Source organism: Lycorma delicatula, chromosome 5 (genome assembly GCF_047948215.1).
Source record: "Lycorma delicatula isolate Av1 chromosome 5, ASM4794821v1, whole genome shotgun sequence".
NCBI classification, from domain to species: Eukaryota; Metazoa; Arthropoda; class Insecta; order Hemiptera; family Fulgoridae; genus Lycorma; species Lycorma delicatula.
Genome location: NC_134459.1, coordinates 128,754,906 through 128,778,046, shown reverse-complemented (window position 1 = coordinate 128,778,046; position 23,141 = coordinate 128,754,906). Strand labels below are relative to the sequence as shown.

General features: G+C 28.0%; 2 protein-coding genes across 11 annotated transcripts in view; one reads left to right on the top strand and one right to left on the bottom strand.

Annotated features, from left to right (window-relative positions):
• The window catches only part of LOC142325382 (uncharacterized), a 157,207-nt gene that overhangs the window by 21,403 nt on the left and 112,663 nt on the right, over nt 1–23,141 (bottom strand). For 7 of the 10 annotated variants that reach the window (XM_075367089.1, XM_075367085.1, XM_075367083.1 and 4 more), the window contains one exon: nt 16,977–17,158. The exons of the other annotated variants lie outside the window; for them this stretch is intronic. In XM_075367089.1, the coding sequence (XP_075223204.1) occupies nt 16,977–17,158 (182 nt within the window). The remainder of the gene's footprint in view (nt 1–16,976; nt 17,159–23,141) is intronic. 10 annotated transcript variants of the gene reach the window in all.
• On the top strand, nt 17,365–21,465 carry Desi (DM4/DM12 domain-containing protein Desiccate; the record flags this gene model as incomplete). Its single annotated transcript, XM_075365495.1, has 3 exons — nt 17,365–17,548; nt 18,470–18,626; nt 21,312–21,465. Coding segments are annotated over 3 exons (495 nt in total), but the record flags the coding sequence as incomplete, so codon positions are not given.

Here is a 23,141-nt window from a genome sequence, read left to right as displayed (position 1 = left end):
AAGTACAAGAAGATTATGGACAATCAAAACCTGCCAATACATGTGGACATTGAGGATGCCAATCGTGGTCGCCTTCGATCTAGAAAGCCACCTATCAAAACAGCAACTGCTGCCACAGAGGACGGATTTGACCTGACTGACGCCTGGGGTCGAGAGTGGACCACAAAGCAGAATAACCAAATCCCATGTATTACTCAAAGGCCGCCGAGTTTTGACTTGCCACGTAAGACGTGGTCGACGCTAAACAAAATACGAACTCAGCATGGTAGGTGCGCCTATTTCCTGTATAAATGGTGTAAAACACCGACGGCCCTTTGTGAGTGTGGTGAAAATCAAACTATCAGACACATCACACAAGTTTGCCCTAGGACAGCTTATGAAGGGAATCCTGAAGATTTTCTGATGGCTACTCCAAAATCGATAGCATATATTAGTTTTTTAAATCTTTGTTTGTAGTTTTGACTGTAATTGGTGTTATGTTTTAGTGCCATACGCTAAATAAATAAATGTACTGATCTTAATTTTCTCTTTATTGCATCGCCTCATGTTTGATAGCTATAAGTTAGTAACTACAGGACATATTGATCAAATTCTTGGTTTTTAGTCACATGCATACAATTCTTTGATGAAAACAATAACACGGTAATTTTCACACCACTTTCATAAATTTATAATTTTAATGTTATAATACATTGTTCTCATTGTCCTTTATTTCATTTGGAGCAAACACAGAACTCCCTTCAATTAATGATTGTTATTGATTTATTACGCGTTATATTATTCCCAATAAGTTGAAGCGTAATCATTTGTTATATAACGGTAAAAAGTTGTGGTGGATCTTATTTTATACCCTAATCACTTTTTTGTTAACTTATAGAATATCACTTAATTAGTGAAACTTTTAGTCTATTAAAAAAAAAAAATCTGAAAGAGAAAAACTCGTTTTTGCTTGTACAAATAAAGGAAGTATTTTGATGCAAAAATTTTGGTTTTCAGATTTCAAGGGAAATATCTATTTTGACCACCCCTGAATCCATTTTGAGCAGTTTCAGTGTGACGTCTTTACGTATGTATGTACGTATCTCGCATAACTCAAAAACGATTAGCCGTAGAATGTTGAAATTTTGGGCTTAGGACTGTTGTAACATCCAGTTGTGCACCTCTCCTTTTGATTCCAATCGAGTGTCCAAAAAAGCCCAAAATCAAAAAAATTGTATTTTGATTTTTTTCTTAACTCCAGTAATAAGCCCTCATTGAGAGCTTTTCAACAATATGTCATAAGTGGTATTATTTTCATTGGTTCCAGAGTTATAGCCAAATGAAAATTTAATTAATGAAATATCTGGATCTTAGAAGAGTAGGCTTCTAAGATTCGAATCAGACTTCATCTCCTTTTTTTAACTTTTTTTTTAATTTAATACATTGATTTATTAATCAATAAAAAAAAAATATATATATATATACATATAAAATATATATAAATAATTGTTATAGGTTATTAACCTCAGATTGTAAAATAAATTACAATAAATAATTTTTTTTTAAATATGAAAAAATATCAGAAGTTATTAGTCAAATAAAACTATATGTACTTTTAAAAATGTGTATATGTAATTTAATAGGCATTATTACATATGTGTATATGTAATAGATTAGGTGAAGCATCTGATTATTTTAATATTAATTGAAAATTATAATTTAGAATCGTATTATTTTTGGATTTTCTAGTTTAATTTCTGCTTAATTTAATTTAATTTTTCTGGAATTTCTGTTTATTTTTAACTACAGTGTGACTGAAAAATAGATGCTCACAAGAACAATATATACACTGAGGCATACATGCCCGATCTTTAATAAATTGCATAGAATTCTTATCTTTTAGTTCATTACTTCCCTGATATTGTCAGAAATATTCTCCCAAAGTCGGAATTGATCATCATTTCGTTTATTTGTGTTTTGTTGCTAATCATTTAATCGTTCTTTGGTTAATATAATTCTTCTGATCTTAATTTGTATACACGTTCTGTAGTTTTTAAATTTTCTCTCTCTTTATATTTATTATCTTCTCTTAATCTTTTTATTCTTTCTTTGGTATTAAGATTTTCTTTCACTTTATATTGAACGTTTCTTTAACGTTTTCTTTCTCTTTATATCTTTCATTTTTGATTGTTTCTTTTCCATTTTTGATTATTCACCAAATAATCCAATAATAAGTGAATATTTTACATTGTAAGGTCGAAATTAACATTTGTAACCAGTATACAGGAGTTCACTAAATGGAATAGTTTAATTATTATTAACTTTTATTTATACGACACACCAGAAATCTGAAACTTTTGTTAAATAGCAAGTCACAAAAATACAAATAATACTGATCTAATAAAACGAGTAATAAAGGGACTTTTACTCTATGCTGATATTTCATGTAAGATTGATGAATTAATCTTTATATATATATTTCTTGTGTGCGTGTGTATGTCACTGAACTCCTCCTAAATGGCTGGACCGATTTTGATGAAATTTTTTGTGTGTGTTCAAGGGGATTCAAGAATGATTTAGATTCACAATTTGGTCCACTGGAAAATGTTTTTTTATTTATAAGTAGTTGTTGATTTTGGAATGTTTTACATTGGATCTGACAGATTGCGCTACCATCGCAGTATCGAATATTCAATAATATTCTATTTTAATTTTAGTTTGTCCCGACAGTTGGTGCTGCGATCAAATTGAGAAAAATATTTCGTAATTTTGTGTTATTATTGTGTTACAAAAAATCGCGAGAAAACAGTTTTTTAATAAATAAGAGGCTAATAAATCAGATGGAAATGTAAACAAAGGAAAACCAATCAGATCAATGCAATATGGCCGCTGTCAAACACAACGACCAATCACAAAGAGCCCGTATGGCCGTTGCCAATGTAAACAAAATCACAACTGATTAAGTAACAAGTAGGCAGCACTGCGATCGCGTTTAGAATTGTGCGCGTATTGAGAAATATTATATTATTATTTATTGAAATAACGTTAAAGTGTAATTAAAAAATATACATTGTGCAAATTTGTAAGGTACAGTATTGAAGTTTTAATTTATTTATGTGTTGATCTTCGGATGGTTAAGGTTTACAGTTAGGTCCGGTAGGCAGCGTGTGGGTCTGGTAGGCAGAGCTGCGATCGCGTTTTAGACGTTTTTTTTTTTTTATTTTTGGTTTATCAGTCAAACCCGGTAGTTGGTGCTGCAATCGGGGTCTAGGAATTTTTTTTATTTTGTTGCTTTTCGCATATCAGTTACTTGCGTCGTAGCTTAGTGTTGTTCTTACATTAAAATTCGTATTTTTAAAGGACTACCGTGTTTAGAGAATAGTTTGAATTAAATCCGATAGGTAGTGCTGTTGTTTTGCCATTTGGATTTATTTACATTCTGACTTTTATAAAGTGAAAGGTTAAATTTTGTTAAATTGCTAATGTTCAGTTTTTATGGTTTTATGAAACTTTCAATTGTTGTCATTTAATCTATATTATACATTTATGTATAGTAATGTATAAAGAATTTTATGTATAAAAATGTAGAGTATTGTAATGTAATGTAATGTAATGTAATGTATACTATACATTTGTATAGTATATACATTTTATGTATACTCAGATCTAGCAATAGCGAAGCATTGCCGAGTTTGCTAGAATTGCGCGCTTATGGAGAATATTATAATATATTATTATTTATTGAAATAACATTTTAAAGTTTAATTAAAAAATGTACATTGTGCAAATTTGAAGTGAGTATTTTACATGACTTTTCATGAATTTTAATGATGTATACACGTGCATTCAATAACAATCAACTTAACCTACAAATTTAAATTGTCAGTTCTCATTTGATTCTATGCAACTTATGAAGTATTGAACGGCTCTTTGAAAATAAAAATTTAAGTTTGTACATTAAATTATACCATTTATAAAATTAAAATATAAGTTACTTATAATATAGTTTAAAGTATATTTAAAAAATTGAATTTATAATGTTTTAGCTGATTAATTTTATAAAAAGTTTTCTAAAATTATTTTTAATTTACAATTATCTAAAATTTGGTAAAATAGATGTTAAAAATAAAGAATGAGAAAAATGATAAAAATTTCTACTAAAATTTTAACTACGTTGCTTTTTTACAGTGCTTTAATTTTTTTATTAATTGATTAATTAAGCTGTTACATAGTTATGAAACATCAAAATTATTAAATAAATAAAAAAATATGTAGGAGGTACTTTTTTAGAATGATGTTAAGTGAAAATTAGTAGTAATGCGGATGAAAATTTATTAATTACACTAGTTATTAAATTTTACGACGTTTCGATTTTTTAATTCAATTTTCATCGGACATCTCAATATTTAGTGAAAATAAATATTAACCATACTACACATAATTAATCAATGAAAATAATTATTAACCATACTACACATAATCAATAAACCCATTACAATAATACAACAATCACAAACTGATAATATCATACTAATAGTCATTTTAATGAAATTTAGAACACATTCCTGCTAATTTTAACTTAATTAAGTTACTTATATTTGTGTGTGTGCATTTATTACAGAATAATGCCGCGTCAGGACAACGTCTGTCGGGTCCGCTAGTAATTGTATAAATATTTGACGTTAATAAAAACGAATATTTCAGCAATTGTGAAACTGTCCACTTTATTAAAGAATTGGAGGATCGTATCTCACTTTCAAATGAAATAAGTTTAAATGAAGTCCAGCAAAAAAAAATGTGTATATGTAATTTAATGACAGAAAGAAAGAAATGTGGTGTCCACATCAGACTTTTTAACCTTACTGGACGTCAAAATTTTAGAAATTTTTGTTGAAAATTCAAAAAAGTATGCCCTGTTAAGTAATAACCAATCTGTTCCCCAAATTTGAGCATTTTTTGACAACAGTTATCCAGTTATCAGCAGTTTTTAAGGGATAATTATTGTATAATAATTGCACAGGATTGGTTATTTCTAAAACCAAAGTTTTTTAAATTTATGTTCGTTTTGATAGATTGATTAAGAAAATGTTTTATAAATAAAAACTATTTTTTGGATGAGATGAATCTATACAAATGAAAATAGAAATATTTTTTCACATTTTGAGCAATGTAGAGTGACTTGCAAGAAAATGATCAACCTGGCACATTACCTTATGAGCAGCATTCCAGAACAACAGGTTGTACTCGGTGTTACAACGCGATATAATACTTTCCCCTCTCAGTAGCAGTTAATGAAGGAAATTAAAAAAAAAAATCTGTTTTTAATCCCACATTATTCCAACCCCCCCAAAAATAGTTACGTGAAATTTATGTACACATTAGTTTATTTAATAATAAACGACATATCAGTTTTTTTTTCTAGTGGAGTAATAATAATTATTTTTTAAAAATGACCGATAACTAAAAAGTCGTTGGTCAAAAACGCTAAATTTGAGCAAGGAAAATGAAAGAAGTTTACTTATTAGGTACTTAATACAGAATATCCTTATAATTATATTTTACGCTTTTCACACTGGCTAGGTCGCTTTAGGTTAAGAAGCATAAAAAAAAGTACTTTAATTGTTTTTCTAAAGGTTTTTGACAAATTTTACTATTGAAATCATATTTCACAGGTTAAAAGTAAAGTTATTGGGGAATAAAATAAAATCTCCCACGAATCTTTTTTAAACTTTTTGTAAAACGAATTTATTATTTAGCTTCAAATACAACGACAAAAATATAACTCGACTAGTACTGAACCGGTGATATTCAAATTTGTATTATTCTCTGTATGCTAAATAATCACATTTACTTGACGGACAGTAATATAACCTCGAACTTGAAAATATTTGCAAGTAGCTTGACATCTCATGTAATTGTAATGCCATGTCTGGGATTCCCTTTAAGTTATCTAGGTATAAAAATATCTCATGAATACATTTTACAAATCGTTGGCAATCGCTCCAGTGACATCTAAGCACAAGACATTTTCGCACATCGTAGTTATTTAATAAACCTAGCCAGCGCCCTCAGTGATTTGTAGAATACTATTTTTTTTTTTAATTTATTTTCAAAGATTTAAAAAAAAATAGATTATATTTAGATAGTAGACTCTCAAATCTTATGCTTAAATTGGATATTCTCTGGGGAATTGTTACTACGCGCAAATATTGCATAATAATTTTCATAATTGTTATCTATTCATTTTTTGGGAATTAAAGAATAAATGGATCAAGGTTAATGGTTGTAATCCAAATTAATTAAATAATTTTTTTAATTATTAGAAATGAAACGAATATAGATGTAACTATCCAGTTACAGTAAAATGGACTATACTGAATTACACTAATAGATCTAGGGATCCCTTTCGAAAAGCTTTAGTCAAATAATCGATCTAATATCAAAAAATAATCCAAGATTTTTCATTAATTTTTCATCACCTAGAAAAAAGATTATTCCAGAACGAAGCAGCAGTAACAGTTATAAATAAAGCATTTATGAACCGATCAAATATACAGAAATGTAACATTATACAAACACATCATTACGAAAAAATATAATTTAATTATAAAATCTAATACATTTAAGTTAGAAATGTAAAGTACAAAAATGGAAGAAAGTAACGTCATCAAAAATTCAGTTAAGAATCTCTTGGTTATTTAGGATATATATTATGTAAAATACTGCACGAATTTTATTATTATTATTATTCGCATATTAAAATAATATAACTGAATGATTTTGAAAACGTTCTTAAGACAGAACAAAAATAATTCTGGAATAAAAGAGAGAACAATACAATGAAAATGTTATCATTATGAATATTTCACTTATATATTCAACAATAAGTATGCATAAGAATTCTGTATATAATGATCCACCAGGAAGAGTAAAAATGTCACACTCGTTGCCCAGGGACAATCCGATTAGGGAAAGTGAAAACAACATGTTTTCATATAAATGACACGAACGAAACAAAAAAAATTAATCGTACTCTTTTAGCCAACACGACAAGATTGTTTTAAGGTAAGTTAAAAATTTATCTATTTTAATAAAATTAATTTTATTTTTATCGTGGAGTAAATGCGTAAATTTTAATTACAATGAAATAATTTCAAATTAGCTACATTTAAATAAACTTATTTAAATTATTTAATAAAAGTATATTACACTGCAATAATATTAAAAGTAAAAGTCTGAAATAAACTTTGCTTCGTAAAAATTATTTTAACTTCTTCTACGGATCTAAAATTATCTTAAAAATAATATATATATAATGACAAATTGCAAAAAAAAGAAGACAAACACTGGAAAAAATAAAAACATAATTATTTTGATCTGAGTAAAAAATGTACATTTACATCCATCACGAAGTTCGTTAAAACTTCGTCGGTAAGAGGCAACGAAGTCAACGATCTACGTTTACAGTTCTAAACATGACCTAACCTAACTGAAATTAAAATGGAGGGAAAAATAATAATAAGCGTGAAAATATTATATTTCAGTTCAATTAGAGTTGTAAAAAAGAATAGAATACTTTCAAAAAATACCTCGAATTTTGTTAGACAACGTTTTTTTCCATTTGATAAACCGCGGGACTCGATATGTCATTTTATCCATTTTTTTAATGTACCTTTACGAATCACGCCGCTAGATAGTAGTACTTGATAGTACTAGGTAGCGTACAAAAACTTGATAATGTACTTGAAATAATAAAATTTAATAGAAAATATACTACAACTTGTTTTAATAGTAAATGCTCTTACATAAATGAAACTACTGAAAATGAAACAATTTTTTTAATTCCCATCACTTCTTTAAAAAATAAAAGTATTAGTATACAAGAGATTATACTAATTTTATTAAAAAAGGAATAAATAAATCGAATTTAACAATAAAAATCTAGGGTTACACTTACAAAAGTAGTAAGTGCCATATTACATCACGGATCTTCGATTCGTGAAGGTCATATTAGTTTATTGAAAAAGGAAAAATATGGTATGAAGTGAATGATATGACTATCACAAAAAAAAACACTGGCAGTGAAATTCAAAAAAAGTATACTTGTTTGTTCTAGAAAGGCAATAAATTTTAATAATAAATCCATAAGATAACAATCAGTAATTTATAAAAAGAATAATCTAACAAAACGCAGTGAAATCCAAAAAAATTACAATGAGATTGTAACCCGTACCGTAAATCTCGTAGATATCATTTCTTCCGCTCAAAACAAAAATTTCTGTAAATAAAACTGTTTTTAACAAAACGATGCTGATTGATATCAAAAAAGGTAAGACACTATATTTCTGTTATCAAAATCTGTTATTAGTTTAGAATTTTGTTCAAAAAAAGATACATGTTAAATATATGTAATAGACAATAGATATACAATAATAGATAATAAACAATGTTTAAGGTTCCGTATAATAAGAAAAGAGAAAAATTGTTACAAAACACTTCTAAGGATCTAAAATTATCTTAAAAATAAATATATATATATATATATATATATATATATATATATATATATATATATATATATATGTTGCAAAAAAAAAGAAGCAACAAACACCGGAAAAAATAAAAACATAATTATGATGATCTGAGTAAAAGATTTACACTTACATCCATAAATCGCTTGAACCACTTTAATAAAAATTTAATTATTCATTCGTTCAATTTTTTGGATTATCAAACATTTTTGAAATAAAAAAAATATATATATATTTTTTTAAATAACGTGATTCGTTGATTTAGACATGAAACGGATTTTTTTATTTTCTAAAAGGGAAAACATTTAAATCATCAAAAATAATTTTTTTACGAAGCGTAAAGATATCTTTTCTATTGTAAAAAATACAGAAAATAAGCTGAGGTAATTTATTAAACAATGAATAATCATAAGAATTATTATTATTATTATTTTTGTAAATGTGATGTGTATTACATTTAAATAAAATCGGGACGGTAAGATTTTGTAATATATATATATATATATATATATTTTTTTTCTATTTTTGCCTATATATTGAAAGTTTAAACATCGTTTATTATCTATTATTGTGCATCTATTGTCTACTACATAAATTTATCTTGTTTTTAAACAAAATTCTAAATTAATAACAGATTTTGATAGTAGAAATGTAATGTCTTACCTTTTTTGATATCAGTATCATTTGTTAAAAGTTTTATTTATACTGCAAAAATTTTTGTTTTTGAGTGGAAGAAATGATATCTGCGAGATATTTCTTACCGTACGGTTTACAATTCCATTGTAATTTTTTTTTGGATATCACTGCGTTTTGTTAATTATTCTTTTATTTTTTTTATGAATTACTGATTGTTATCTTATGGATTTATTATTAAAATTTATTGCCTTTCTAGAACAAACAAATATACATTTTTGGAATTCCTCAGCCAATTCTTTTTGTTGATAGTCATGTCATTCACTTCATACCACATTTTTCCTATTTAATAAAACTAGTATAATGGCCTTCACAAATCGGAGATCCGTGATGTAATATTGCTCTTATTACTTTGTAAGTGTAACCTTCGATTTTTATCGTATCCGTGGACAAACCTTTTAAATTATTATTAAATGAAATTTTTTTATTTCGCCATCAATTATTCAAATAGTTCTAATTGTAGAAAAAATTTTACCAGTCCAATTTATTTCTGTTTTATATAACAAATCTTTGTTTCCACATTTGCAACTTTCTTATTATTCGTGTTTTTTTGTGTTTTATTAGCACCTATAATCTCTTGTCTAATACTTTTATTTTAATGAAGTGATAGGAATTAAAAAATTGTTTCATCTTCAGTACTTTCATTTACATAAGAGCATTTACTATTAAAACAAGCTGTAGTATATTTTATTTTAAATGTTATTATTTCAAGTACATTATCAAGTTTTTGTACGCTATCTAGTACTATCAAGTATTACTACTTTTTTTTTGTTTAGTCTCCGGATCCACCGTAAGGTATTGCTTCAGAGGACGATATGTGTGAATGTAAATGAAGTGTAGTCTCGTACAATTTCAGGCCGACCATTCCTGAGATATGTGGTTAATTGAAATTAAACCACCAAAGAACACCGGTATCCACGATCTAGTATTCAAATCCCTATAAAAATAACTGCCTTTACTAGGATTTGAACCTTAGAACTATTGACTTCGAAATCAGCTGATTTGCGATGACGAGTTAACCACTAGACCAGCCTGGTAGGCTCAAGTACTGCTACCTAGCGGCGCGATTAGTAAACCCACCTTTTTGAGGAAAAAGTGACATATTCGAATCCCGCGGTTCATCAAATGGAGGAAAAAATGCCTAACAAAATTCGAGGTATTTTTTGAAAGTATTCTTTATTGCAAATCTAATTGAACTGAAGTATAATATTTTCATGTTTATTTTTTTATTTTTCCCCCATTTTCATTTCACTTTTAGAATAGTTCATGTTTAGAACTGTAAAATAGTTCATTGACTTCGCTGTGCTGTCCAGTTCTGCGGACTCTTACCGGCGAAGTTCTAACGAACTTCTTGATTACGATATGATATAGATCATATCTAAAATTGATAACGCATTTTTCTACCAATAAAGAATATATAACTATCCTACAGCTTTTCCCTGGACTGATGAAGGTAACCGAGATAAAACTTTGGTCAGTGCAGCTACATACACATTTATAAAAAAATTAAAAATATTTTAAGCCCATTATAATGCTTAAAAATAATACATGTATGTGATACATAAATAAATATTGAAAATACTAAATAAATATAAAAAAGCAGTTAAATTAAACGCATTAATGAAAATTACTTAAGCAAATATTATTTATTTGTACACGATTATAAAAAATAATTGCGCAAAAGTTTAACTTATTTTTTTTTAATTTTTTAAGTAGTATTATTTAAAAACTTTCCGACTGAATAATATTGGTACTGTAAAATAAAATATTTTCAATGTATTTTGAATAAATTGACGGGAGATGTTTTAAATATTGTGTTGTGTTACTCGGAAGAAGTATTATCTTTAATAAAAAAAATAATTACTCGCAAAAGTTTAGAAAGCTCAGTTGAGGCGAGCAGATAGGAGATGGATTGTTGAACTGGCGACTGAATTTTTACTACCTATGACGTTCTTTTACATTAGATTATCCTCTCCATTGATTAATTAGCAGCGCCATCACTATTTCAGATACCTAAAGACACTAATTTTCATCTGTGGATTTATGCTTTCTAAACTTTGACGAGTAATAACCTCTTTATTTAGCAGAGGCAGAATATTCGTAAACTCGTGAGTAAGTAAAAATTTTTAATTTACTAAATATCTATATTCACGATTCATACTTAAAAGCGCGAAAGAAAAATCTAAGAGGCCATTTTTGCATCTTGAAAATACTATTGAAAGAATCCCAAGAGTTAATATTATATTTCAAATAGAAGTAACGTAAGCACAATAAATATTTAATAATGATGACAAGTGAACTGCTTTATTAAGACGCTTCATGGCGAAACAGTATGGTTTGGTTTTGCTAAACACAAAATTAATTTGATTATCTCATAGAATTTATCAACAAACGATAAAATTGTGATGACATTTTATCTTTACATTATGAGCAACAGAAAATTGTTCATTAACTAAATCAATAAATTACGAGTGAACAATTATTTTAACTGTTAACTTTAAATTTTCTAGTCCCTTTCAACAAACCCACCGGATTGGTCTAGCGGTGAACGCGTCTTCCCAAAACAGCTGATTTAGAAGTCGAGAGTTCCAGCATTCAAGTCCTAGAAAAGGCAGTTACTTTTAAATGGATTTGAATACTAGATCGTAAATACCGTTGTTCTTTGATGGTTGTGTTTCAATTAACTACACATCTCAGGAATGGTCGAACTGAGACTGTACAAGACTACATTTCATTTACAATCATACATATCATCCTCTGAAGTAATGCCTGAACGGTAATTCCCGGAGGCTAGGGAAAAAGAGAATCCTTTTAAACAATTTTCAGAAGTTTTATCATCTGTGGAGATAAAATAATGAATGTTTTGACATTCTGAGATAAGTCATTAATAAACAAAGAACACGAACCGAAGACACTTTCATGTGGTAACCCGCTTTCTATAAACCATTTAATAAATAAAAATAATTTAATCAATTTTAATTAACTAATTTTTAATTTATTCAATAATCGATTTAATCAAAACAATTTAACCACTAAAATTTAATAGCTTTAAATAATTAAGAAATCTTTTTTCATTCTTTATCTTTTTAATTTACATAATAGACTAGCATCCCCGTTGCGGCTTCACCCACGATACATGGTTACTTGCATTTTCCTTCGCAGTCAAGGCATGTTTAGCCGTTCAGGGTTCGTTTTGCTAGCCCTTCCCATCTAGCCGGGGAGCTCTGTCCTCTGGACCTCGTGTTTTCATTAAATTCACGCTTGTGAGAATAATAATGACAAATAAATTAAAGCCTTTCAATTTATAAAAGCTATCAATGTATTGTAATTTCTTCAGAGCAACAGTTTGACCCAGTAATTGGTTTTTAGATTTCCCGCTGCGGTTTCTATCGAGAAATACATAATCACAAGTATAAACATAAATTGGCATCATAGAGTCACCAAATCTCATAAAGATTCAATAGCGATAGCATAAAACGGCAAAAAACAATTTATTTATTTTTTACTCCTTAAAATATTAGAACTCAAAAACCGAGAATTGTTTTTAGATACTTAGGCAAGGTATATTAGGTATATTTAGGTATATAGATGTTTAGCTAAGTAGGGTCCTCTCAAACAGATCCTAGTGTTCGCTGAGAAAGAATTTTGACTCCTCAAAGGGTTAGAAGAAAAGGTTAGAATTTAGATTCCTAAAATCCTACAAAAATGGAAAATTAATAATACTATTCCTTCAATGAGTTTTTAAATATTACTAATCTCTGTTTAATTTGTATAAAAATATTGTTCAAATAATTTTCATTTACGCTTTCTAAATTACTTAACGTATACACCCCTATTCCACGCGCAACCAGGTTTGGAAAATTGAAGAGAAAAAAATTGTTACTTTTTTACATTTTATTTTCAAAATCACCATAGAAGATTGAACATATTATAGCAGTACTTGTTATTTGCATCTCAGTAAATCAGCCAATGCTATAAATATTTTATTAAAAGCATAGAAATTATAATAGTAGTAGTAGTGGTATCTCAATTACTTCATCCGTGCTCGATTTTCCGTCATCCATAGAATTGCGATTATCTTGGTAATCACTTAACTACAAATAACACTCACTTCCACAGAACGTTCGAAATACAGCATTTCTTGAACGATTTTTTAATAAATCATCAAGTATTTCTGATCAAGCCGCAATAATCTCATAAATCCTATCAAGAACTATTAGTTAATTTTACTAGATTTGGTAGTCTCGTGAGTCGTACTGGCCATCCGGTTTGTGTAGTGTGTATTTACGGAGTTTGGTTTAGATTGGTCGGTTTACGCAGATATCTAGAAATTGAAGAATAGATATAATTTCAAAAGGAATAATAATCTAACCACACTTTCCAGCAATTAGTCATATCGCTTTACGACATCGGTCGTATAACCCCTACAACTGTCAATTACAAGTATGGAAGGTTTCTGTAATAAAGCACTTGGACGACGTTCGCAGATGTATTTAATCTAGTCTCATACTAATTCATTATTCATCCATCCTTTTGCTTGCGCCGGTACTACAACATCGGGTAGAAATTTTTCTCCTTCGGTAGATATTTTCTTTTAAAAATTACGTACAAGAGTATTTTTTTCCCAGCCGAAATTGTTGTACTAAATCTGGTGAAAAACTCTTATGTTTTTCTAGAAATTACTCTACAAAAAGAATACAGAAGGCAATGTATTTTATTCTCTATTCATTTAGATTAACTTAAAACCAAATTTTTATGAAAATCTGAAACTATTCTTATTTCACGATTATTTTTATAAGTACCTAGTTTCCTTTTCTGCATGAATAAGGAAATAATAGTGATTCAAAATTAAATTACCAATACATCATACAGAATGATGGGTATTTTGCTTTCATAGTATCCATGTTTTAATGTTCCTAGATTAATTGTAGGTTACAATCAATTTTTCTTGTTTGTATTTCTTCTCTAAACTGAACTTTACAGCTAACATTTAGATTTGTAGGAAGATTTCCCAGAATCAAAAAAAAAATATTATTATTATATTTCAAGGCTACTTTTATAATTATATACATGACATGATTTTTTTCTTTTTTAATTAACATCTAGAGTTATTGAAATTACAACGGATGTGACAAATTTAACTCTTTTAGTTATATTTATTGTTTGTCAAATAAAAAAATTAAATTTTTTTAAGATGGTTTCATAATTTTACAAGCAGGAAGAACTTTTAAAGAACTGTGGTCCAATGGTCAATCTAAATCTAATGAAATAAAGTAAAAATACTCTACTGTTTTTTTTATCCAAATTGAAACAGTTATAACCAATGTTAATTTTTCATATTCTGTTTATTTTTCCAGACTATTCAAAAAATTGCTTTAATTCTGAACAGAGTTCTACAGACGCCTCCAGATTGGTCTAGTCAATGTAAATCAGTTGTTAAACGGCATATTTCAAAGTTGAAGGTTTTCAGGTTCAAATCTTAGTTAGTTGTTTTGTATGGATTTGAATACTAGACAGTTGATACTGATGTACTTTGGTGGTTGGGGTTCGATTAACCAATGTTTCAGGAATGGTCGGTCTGAGTCTGTAGAAGACTAAACCTCATTTTCATATTATACATATCATCCTCATCTCATTATCAGTGGGGTGAGGGTTGCTTATTGTTTATTAGCTGAACAGATTGCAACGTACACATACACAAGATCAACATACAACTGTGTAGATTTTAACTACGTAAAACTGTTGAATAGAAAGAAATAAAGGATAAAAAACTTAATGCATGGAGTGTCTGAAAATCATGTTTTTTTGGTAGGTCAAGGAATGAATTAAGTCAAACTAAATTTCAATTCATAAGACCTTAATTAATACTAAATTAACTGCAATTTAAATCCTTGAAACTAAGATTAGGACTGTGACAAATGTTGTACAAATAATATTAATTGTTGTATATTTATCTTATTATGAAAAATATCATTAATCTATTAATTACATAGTCTTCTTGAATGAATATACAGAAAGTCATAAAATAATGGTGGAGTTTAAAATATTCTTAGTTTTGAAACACAAAATTTCATGCTTTGTTATACACGTCAAAATGAAGAGAAATTGCCCTAGTTTTCGATAAGTAAGCATGTACTTGTATCAGAACGTGCATGCTGTTACAAGAACAATAGCTGCAGGAAGCTCGTTAGCCACCATGATTAAGGTGCAGAGGAAGGTTCAATGTGTTCACTAAGTTTTATTTGGTTACACTAATAGGCATAAATAGTTTTGTTGTCAGTAAAGAATCACACAAGAAAATAACATTCCTTTAAGGGGCAAACAACTCAGAAAAGGAGGCAGCTTACTAAAGTAGTCACATCCAGAATTACCATCAGTGTCTGATGATACTGTTGTAGCTGTGTGACTGAAAAAAAATCAATATGAAGTGTTCTGTGGAATTAGCATTCCAAAAAAAGCAATAATTCACATAGTTAAACAAAAATCATTACGCTCTAATGATTATAAAAGTCAGGTGTTACATAAAAACTCATTCACAGGACAAAATTAAATGAATTGAATTTGCTACAGACATTCTAGATAGGTTACATTATGATGGGGTTTTAAACAAGGTTTAATTTTAGTGACGAAACTATGTTTCATATTTCAGGAAGATTACATTGGATAATGTTTGAATACAAGGTATTGAACTTCCACATGTTATTATAAAACATCAACGTAACAGCCCAAAAGTTAATGCTTGAGAGTAACTGGACAAGACAAAATACTTATGATGGGGCTCTGATTTTTTGCTGAAAAATCTATAACGGGAAACAACTTCATGCATCTGTTAGAAGGGTATGAAGTGTTCTGAATCCTGGAAAATTCCATTCTGTAGTTAAATGGAACTCCTCCACATTTTGATGCATTTGTACGGGATTATCTAAGCAAAATATTTTCTCAATAGTGAATCGGACAAGAAGGTTGGGTAGTTTACTCACCAAGGACTTCAGATCTTACCTCTATGAATTTTTATTTGTGAGATATTGTAAAGACACAAGCATTCTCTGTTCAAGTTAGCAATTAAACCATTCAAAAGAACAGACTACTGAAACTTTTGTCCATCACACTGGATGTTCTCTGTCGTGTAAGGAAAAAGGTTGAATATTGCTTTGATTATGAAAGGGAACTAAAAGAATGTACACCAAAATCCAGTGAACAGGCAAGATTCTTTGAGAGTTTTCTTCATATTGATATACAGTTTACATCTCTGACATGATTTAGTCCAAAAGTATGACTATTTGTAATACCATTGTTATTTTATGGACACATTGTATAAAGGAAACTAACAATAAACAAGTTTTATGCAGTAATAATTTACATGGTAATACATCAATATAGAGTACATGCATTAAAAAAGTGTGGAAAGGTAAAACTGCTAGTGCAGTTGTATGTTGAGAAAAATAAAGATTAATTAAATTTCAGCATTACCTGATAAGCATAAACTCAAACTAACAATAGCTTTTTTTTCCAGATGGAAGAACAGCAAGGATTTATTTGTAGCATAAATAGTGCTGTTATTCTTATCATAATATATGGTCAGATATCAAATAGTGATGCAGCATCAACCCCAGCTTCAGTTCAAAATATTATAAGGTAATATATTAATCAAAATTATTTTTATAATTATCTTATTAAATAATTACTATGGCAGTTAATGAATCAGTTACAGTAACCTCATTTCACCTATTGAAAATTTTATAAACAAAATTAATTCTACAATGCATACATTACTATCTTTAATATTTTCAGTGGTTTCCTGCCAAGTCCTGTAAAATACTTTACACAAGATGGAAGGCAAAGTGACCAGCAAGCAGTTGAAAATAATGTAATTAGTATTACAAATACTGCAGCAGTAGATAAACCTGCTGAGGAAAGGGGACAAGATGGAAGATTTGGTTACCCAGTAACAGCAGCTGAAATGGTAAAAAAAAATCAAAATTAATGTATATTAATGAATTTGGAACATGAACACCATTATTAAAAAATAAGCTTTTAAATTTATCTTTATCTTTTTTTTATTTTTATAAGTAACATAGTATTCATGCAATAAAGGATAAACTCAACTAACATTTGTTACAGTATTATGAAAATTAATTAATCCATACTTATTTATTATTTCATTAATACATTACAAAATTTGTTGCAGGGTTATGGTGGTGTTCCAGGTATATATACTCCATATAAAATTGACTTAGGTGGAGTTCTTCTTGGTGCAATAATAGGTTTTGGTGCAGTTGTAGTATTACCAAAGCTACTGCATGTGATTTCTTCACCGGCATCAACACATCCAGGTTATGGACGCAGTAAGTTCAACATAATACATTTTAATGCTTATCAATAAATATAGTTAAACCTTATAAATAGTAGTAGTAGTAGATAAACCTTATAAATATAGTTAACCTTTATATAACTATTTGTCTGAAAAGGATAGTCTTGTAAAGCCTAATGATTAAACATAACTTAAAGAACTTCAAAAATATCACTAATATACTGATATAAAATAACTATTGAATGTAAACAATTTTACATATACAATGTATTTTCCTAAATTACCAACTTACATCAGTTTAACTTACTCTATGAACAAATGCATTACAAGATTTAAAGTTTTCTAAATGTTAAAATTATTAAGTAAGATGATGTTAAGAAAACATCGTAGTTACAGTTATCTAAAATACTATTTAAAATCTTTTTTCTTAATTTTGCTACCATTTCTTTCACTTAACTACTCAAAATTTCAGTATAATAATGCATGTGGTAATTATAAACACATTTTTATGACTAAAACTGACTAAGTTACACCTTGGTTTTCTTTTCTTCTTCGTTCTGATTATTTGTATGTTTGCTTGCATAAACAGCAAAGAAAGAAGCTCAATACTAGGTTCATTGTCATAATACAGTACACTCCCCAAATTCAAAATCCATCTTCTAGCAAGATGTTCAAGTAGTATTAACTAGATATAACATAATCAATTCTAACTATACTAACTATGTAATTCAATAAATGTTTTGTTAAATAGAAGCTTTTATAAACAATGTTAAGGGATTAAAAGAAATTATGCCACTGAAGTAAATAATAATTACAAGCACTTCACATTTTACATCTCAGAATCATATAAATAAAAATCTTTGTATTGAACAATTATACATTTATTAGAAATGTATAATAATATAGTTTCAACTTACTTTACCCATTTAATATCTTTTCTTTATTTATTTTATAGGTGTGGATGAGATGACATCTGGATTAGTAAACATAATTGATCGTGTTGATTTTGCTCTTCATGAGCAAAATATTAACAGTACTGTTTGTTTAGAAAGGGCTTTCTGCCAACTACTGCAATCGTCATCTTCCAACAGCATTACGGCATCACTGATGGGGTAAAATGCAATTACATTAGTGTTTCTAGTCAACTTATTGTTTATACTGACTACCCTCCAAAGCACTTTAAATTGATTTCAAATTTTTGTAGTGAATTATATTGATTGATATAACTCAGTTTTATCCCACCATCGAAGACTTCATCATAAGTGATGATTGATTAAATCATCAATGTTTTAAAACTACTGGAAGAGTACTTATTGGTTCAGCCAATCATATTAATAATAATAAGTTTATTTTTAAATATTCAGATATAAAAATTTCAAATTTTGATCAACTGCAGAAATGAAACATCTCTTTCTATAAGCAAGGTTAGAAGATCAAGGCTTAGCAATATGAGTTAAAGTAGTTAATTAATACGAATTTTCAATCAGATTAAGTTAATTTTATTCAAGTTTCTCTATTTTCATTTTATGTAGTTTTCAAAAATGTGCATAGAAAATTAGAACTAAAAAAAAAAAAGAATTATCTAATATAAATATGTTATAAAAAGAAAAGGTTTTAATATAGCTACTTCTAAATTCAGAAATAGCTGGAAAAATCCATCACAGCCAGAAGTAGTATCAGTGTATATTTTTAGTAAATCTATCATGCACAATTATGACCATGTATGTAAAGAAGTTCTTCCATTTTTCTTTAAGTGAACTTTTGATCTCTGTATAAATTGACAATTCCTCTTTTTCCTCTTTCACATTTTTGAAAAGAAAATTCATTTAAAAGAAAATCAATTATTTAGACTTATGGTGCTAAACCAGTTCATGGAGAAAATTTATCTTAACTATAATGTAGCTTGATCCTGAGCAAGACAGTAAACTACCTGGTCAAATCCCAATCACAGGCAGTTTAGCTTTGCGTTACTGACTTATCCAGAACCAGGTTTTATTGACCCCTTTCCTTATTCCTTACTCCTTCTTCCTTGAACAAATGAAATAGAATCAATCACCCTGGTTCCATTCTGGAATCATGGTGACATCATGAACTGCTGAAGGACTCATTTCCTACTTTTGGTTTTTTTTCAACAAAAAACCAAAAGACCAAGGTGCCCTTGGGTGAAGCCAGCCCTTCAGTAGACTACCAACCTGGTAAATTAGGAATAGAAAGCCTACATAATAATGCAGCTTCTCTGTTGGTGATGATGTAGGTTTTGCTTGTGGCATTCATCTTGAAATGGCTAGAAAACCCCTTTAGTAACCAATCATTAAAAAAAAAGGTGCGGATGTTACAATAATACCAGAAGCAATACCACTGATGAAGTACTGAATAATAGCTTTAAAAAGATCTTCTGGATGGAAATTTCCAATAATTTAAAAAGTGAATACTCTTTAATTTTATATTTTCCAAAGAGAACTAAATTATTTTAAGATTTACAAAGATTACTGTAAAATTTTCAAAGAATAAAGGTTAATTGAAACTATGATTAATGTTTGATAATGTAGTACATAACATTATTATTCCAAAGGGACTGCAAAGAACAGAAGATTCCTATCTAAAAGAAAAAGGTAGTTCATGATGCACATGAAATGTGTTCAACACATTTTGCCCATACTATGAGAACAGAAACAGAGTTTGAAGTGTCTCAGTCAGTGTACATAACACTATTTGGAGTATTGGGTTATTATTAGGAAGAAAAGGCAGGAGAGAATAATAATGTCAAATACTGAAAGGGTAGGATTTCATGTTGTAATATTTTTATCCCTCCACCAGTTAACTCAAAAATTGTAGACATAATCAACATATTTTTTGTTCTTTTATTTGTTTATATATTTCGTTTCATATATTTCTGTAGACTTCACCAATACAGAATGAATTTTTTGTTTGTAAATCTGAATAATTAAAATTATTGTTTTTAATTTATAGAAATTGATATAGACTTTCTTTTTAAAAAAAAAAGGCTCCCTGATTACATTAATCAACAAGCAATAAAAAAAATAGACAAAAAATAAAACAAAACAATCACACACAAAAGAACACAGCCATAAAACACAGTGTTCCTGGAATATATAAACTGTGTCAACTGAGCAATGATCTACATTGATCAAACAGGGCATACATTCAAAGATACAATAAATAGGCTCTTAGGTGCTCATTGTATTATTGAATATATGTCAAAGCAGTGTAGTCAACATTTACCGACAATGTAATATATGCAAATCAAAAATTGCCAACATTAACAGCCTTTATATTCTACACATGCGCGTGCGCGCACACACACATAAACATATTTCAAAGGACCATATCTTGACAGTCCCAAATATTTTGAAATGATGTTTGTAATATTCATTCACTTAAGACTATATATAAACACACAATAAATATACTAAATAAACACAGTTAAAATCCAGTACACATTTTGATTACATAATTTGTAAAACACATTTTGTGTCAACCTAAACAAACCAGCAACTGACATCAGAATGAGAACAGCAGCACCAGTTGCTGAAGTTAGCAATGAGAGTGATTAAAAACACTATGAAGTGACTTTTGAAAATATTGTATTTATTAAATTTGATACAGCCTGTCATTTAGAATGTTGACAGTTTTACATAATTTCATGGTGTTAAAAATAATCTATTATTTTTATAAAATAATGCTTTATTTTCTGACCTTATACAATTCATTCAAAATATAATTATATATCTAAAATACTTTTTTTAATCATGTAACAAATTTTTGTTTATTTTTAGGAATACACTGTTAATGTCAATGATAGAAGGATCCAGAATCAAGACAATATTAGAACACAGCCGTTCGCCAAATGGTTGTGACAATTTGGTAATGAGATGTCCACTTAATCAAGAAGTTTTAACTAATGGAATCAGAGCAATAATTAATATATAATATTTGCAAATATTATATGTATCAGATATTTGCTAAATATTAAGAAAAAACCTAGAATGCAAGAAATATTCAATAAATAAACATTATTAAGTTTTAAAAAATAATATGGTCAAAGATATTTTTTTTAAATTAGTTTAGAAATTAAATATGTTTTATTTAAAAAAAAACTATCAAAGTTAATTCAAAATTAACTAAAACTTTTTTTTGAAACTATTGTTTGTTTTGCAACTTCTGTTTAGTTTGTCATTAGGTATTGTTGTAAACTGATAGTTAAGAAAAGTAATTAAAGTACAATAAATAATGTTTTTGCAAAATTTGTTATTAAATAAACATTTAAAACCAAGTAGAGTATGTCACTTTTTCCTACAGTTATTAAAATAGTTTTACATTCATGAAGTATGTTTGGCCACTGTTTTATTATGTACAAATCAACATTTATAAACATTAATTTAAAATAGTGTTCTCTGATAAAGACAGGTTTTCCATTTTTAACAGAATTATTAACTAAGTAAATATTTCAAAATTACAGTTGATCTATCTACTTCAAATTGATAAATTTATAACCTAATGACCAAATAATTGGACTGTTTTATCATTAATTTTCATTAATATTTGCTACATATTTTGTATTAATAAATACAGCTCAATTATACATATTCTCTTAGATAACAGAACTGATTTCATTATTTACAAGTAATAAATTTTACCAATTTTTCTAGTAACACACATAAACAGTTAAGATGCTAATTTTCAATATAAAAACAAAAATGTTCATTTAACGGGAGGTGGAATCCCTATCTAATGTAATGCTAAGAAAAGAAACTTTTCTCAGAACTCACTGCACTGATTTGTTTCAAATTTTTACAGAAGGTTCTTTAGACTTTTCTATACAACCTTAACTAATTTGGTAAAAAAAGCTACTAAATAAACTGAAAAAAAAAAACAGTATTTCTTTCTTGGAAATAGTTCATGAAAAAAAATATACATGAAATTCCTTTATTGATATGGAATATTCTTAGTATTTTTTCAGTTCTCCAATTCTCTTCAAACAAATAAAATTCAACTGGTGCCAAAAAAGGAAAGAGCTACTCCAAACTTACCTTGTTACATGAAATGAAATATTGACTAGCTTAGATTGATGTTTTCATGGAATGTATTAAGCATAATATACGATTAGATTATTGTATACAACATTATTTAAATTTTCTATTGATAATCCAACTCCTTGATATTTCTATTGCTATTTCCAAAGATGCTGGAAATTTATTAATTAATAATTTACTTATAAATAATTATTTATAAATTTATTAATTTAAAATTCTGCTGTTGCTATTTAAAGATTTAACTGGATAGGATCAAATGAAATATGGAAGCAGAGAGAACCCCTTATCCCCAAGCAATAAAAAAAATGGTGCTTGTATGTTCATGAAGTAAGATTTTTTCTCCTGGAATATTGAACAACCCTGTCTTGAATAGATGAAAGAATATATTAAATATGAAGAAAGAATCTAGAAGAATAAGCTTTGTCTATGTAATTGTGTAAATTCAATGTGATATAAATTATAAATGAACAAAAATAATAATACATGGATGACAACAGAAAGGTAAGAACATATACTTGATTAGTTGCAACAGTTAACTCAACATAAATAGCTACACCTTCACAATTAATATCC